The sequence below is a fragment of the Austrofundulus limnaeus genome, unplaced genomic scaffold (assembly GCF_001266775.1).
Source record: "Austrofundulus limnaeus strain Quisiro unplaced genomic scaffold, Austrofundulus_limnaeus-1.0 Scaffold530, whole genome shotgun sequence".
Lineage (NCBI taxonomy): Eukaryota > Metazoa > Chordata > Actinopteri > Cyprinodontiformes > Rivulidae > Austrofundulus > Austrofundulus limnaeus.
Window position 1 is genome coordinate 314,643 of NW_013952932.1, and position 3,005 is coordinate 317,647.

The 3,005-nt window shown below is 46.9% G+C and overlaps 1 protein-coding gene across 1 annotated transcript in view; it reads left to right on the forward strand.

Annotated features, from left to right (window-relative positions):
• Positions 1–1,238: 1,238 nt before the first annotated feature.
• Positions 1,239–3,005, forward strand: part of hdac6 (histone deacetylase 6) — a gene marked incomplete at its 5' end in the record, with an annotated part of 6,121 nt that continues 4,354 nt past the window's right edge. Inside the window, 5 exon segments of the mRNA XM_014026147.1 lie at positions 1,239–1,444; positions 1,511–1,703; positions 1,805–1,954; positions 2,129–2,306; positions 2,380–2,501. Of these exon segments, the coding sequence (XP_013881601.1) occupies positions 1,239–1,444; positions 1,511–1,703; positions 1,805–1,954; positions 2,129–2,306; positions 2,380–2,501 (849 nt within the window).

Genomic DNA, 3,005 nt, shown 5'->3' on the forward strand with positions numbered 1-3,005 from the left:
AACAGGCTAACATCAGGCTAACAACAGGCTACCATCAGGCTAACATCAGGCTGACATCAGGCTGACATCAGGCTGACATCAGGCTTACTGCAGGCTAACAACAGGCTAACAACAGGCTAACATCAGGCTTACTGCAGGCTAACATCAGGCTACCATCAGGCTTACTGCAGGCTAACATCAGTCTAACATCAGGCTGACAACAGGCTACCATCAGGCTAATATCAGGCTAACATCAGGCTAACATCAGGCTTACTGCAGGCTAACATCAGTCTAACATCAGTCTAACAACAGGCTAACATCAGGCTAACAACAGGCTACCATCAGGCTAACATCAGGCTGACATCAGGCTGACATCAGGCTGACATCAGGCTTACTGCAGGCTAACAACAGGCTAACAACAGGCTAACATCAGGCTTACTGCAGGCTAACATCAGGCTAACATCAGGCTTACTGCAGGCTAACATCAGGCTAACATCAGGCTAACAACAGGCTAACATCAGTCTAACATCAGGCTAACATCAGGCTAACATCAGTCTAACATCAGGCTAACATCAGGCTAACATCAGGTTTACTGCAGGCTAACAACAGGCTACCATCAGGCTAACAACAGGCTAACAACAGGCTTACTGCAGGCTAACAACAGGCTAACATCAGGCTAACAACAGACTAACAACAGGCTTACTGCAGGCTAACATCAGGCTAACATCAGGCTTACTGCAGGCTAACATCAGGCTAACATCAGGCTAACATCAGGCTTACTGCAGGCTAACATCAGGCTAACATCAGGCTAACAACAGGCTAACAACAGGCTTACTGCAGTCTTACTGCAGGCTAATATCAGGCTAACAACAGGCTAACAACAGGCTTTACTGCAGGCTAACATCAGGCTAACAACAGGCTAAAATCAGGCTTACTGCAGGCTAACATCAGGCTAACAACAGGCTAACATCAGGCTTACTGCAGGCTAACATCAGGCTAACATCAGGCTAACATCAGGCTTACTGCAGGCTAACATCAGGCTAACATCAGGCTAACATCAGGATAACAACAGGCTAAAATCAGGCTTACTGCAGGCTAACATCAGGCTAACAACAAGCTAACATCATGGCAACAACAAGCTAACATCAGGGCAACAACAAGCTAACATCAGGGCAACAACAACATGACATCAAGGTAACAGCAGGCTGAGCACAGTGCCACCTGGTGACTCACCTGTTGGTTGTGTGTCTTCCTCACAGGTGAGTAACGCTGTGGCCATTGTCKGGCCTCCAGGTCATCATGCTGAGAGAGACTCTCCCTGCGGTTTCTGTCTCTTCAACTCTGTTGCTCTTACTGCACGCTATGCACAAAACGTTTCCCATGATCCTTTGCTGCGAGTCCTGATCCTGGACTGGGACGTTCACCATGGCAACGGGACGCAGCACCTGTTTGAAGAAGACGACAGGTGAGAAAGCAGATGAGTGAGATCACAGTGAGTGGATCTGTTGTCTGACCCTGTTTCTATCTACAGCATCCTCTACATCTCTCTTCATCGCTACGACAAAGCAGCGTTCTTCCCACATTCAGAGGATGCTGCCCCCGACCGGGTGGGCGTGGCCAAAGGGGTGGGGTATAACGTGAATGTGGCATGGAGTGGAGGAAGAATGGGTGACTCTGACTACCTCGCAGCTTTTCACCATGTTGTCATGCCAATCGCTACAGAGGTAAGTCCACAGTCAGAGAGCCCGGGTCAGAACTGGCTCTGATCCTTAGTTAATCAGGATTTGGACTCTTTGAACAAACAGAACACAACCTTTCTCTGCAGTTTAACCCTGGCCTGGTTCTGGTGTCGGCTGGGTTTGATGCAGCTCGAGGTGATCCGCTGGGTGGATATCAGGTGACTCCAGAGGGTTACGCCCACCTCACACATATGCTGATGTCACTGGCCGGGGGGCGTGTCCTCATGGTCCTGGAGGTGAGCTCACATATTAGACCATTTATTAACAACACGTTACTGTGTACAGTNGTACAGTGTACTCTGTGTACTCTGGCGTTATCATAATTGTCTTTCTGTTCGATTTTTCTGTTCTTTTTATTGGCTGATGTGGAATTCCGACTCCTCTGATTGGCTGTGGTTTCTTTGTTTCAGGGAGGTTATAACCTGACCTCCATCTCTGAATCAATGGCAATGTGTACCAGCGTGTTGCTAGGTGACCCTCCTCCCTCCCTGGCTATGCCCCTCCCCCCTCCTCATCACTGCGCTGTCTCAGCCATCACAGAGGTCATCCGACACCACGCCCCCTACTGGAGATCCCTGAGGATTCACAGTGAGTTCTGAGCCTGGTCTAAGTCTGTGTGCCCTGAAACCCATCTCCCAGTCTGAACCTTCCTGTCTCCCAGTTCCAGAGTCAGTGTGGTCAGCCTTGCCCTCCTCAAAGCATCGTGGGAAACGTAGTTCTAAAGTCAAAGACAGGCTGTCTGACAAGCTGCAGATACCCCCCGCTGAAGCAGAGCTGTCCAAGGTAACGATCCAATCAGAACACGAGATTCTGTTGAAGATTTATCTGGTCCAATCAGAGACGACGCTAGAGCAGCGCAATCATCAGACAAACCTCAGCCAATCAGACACATCCTGTGAAACAGACATGTGAAGCATGTGAAACACGTGAAACATATTTAACATGTTAAACTCATGTGAAACATGTTAGACACATGTGAAACATGTTTAACTCTTGTGATACACGTTAAACATGTTAAACACATGTGAAATATGTTAGTCATGTGAAACATGTTACAATCATGTGAGACATGTTAAACTAATGTGAAACATGTTAGTCATTTGAAACATGTTACTTTCATGTGAAACGTGTTAAACTCATGTAAAACATGTTAGTCATTTGAAACATGTTATTTTCATGTGAAACATGTTAGACTAATGTGAAACATGTTAGTCATTTGAAACATGTTACTTTCATGTGAAATATGTTAGTCATTTGAAACATGTTACTTTCATGTGAAACATGTTA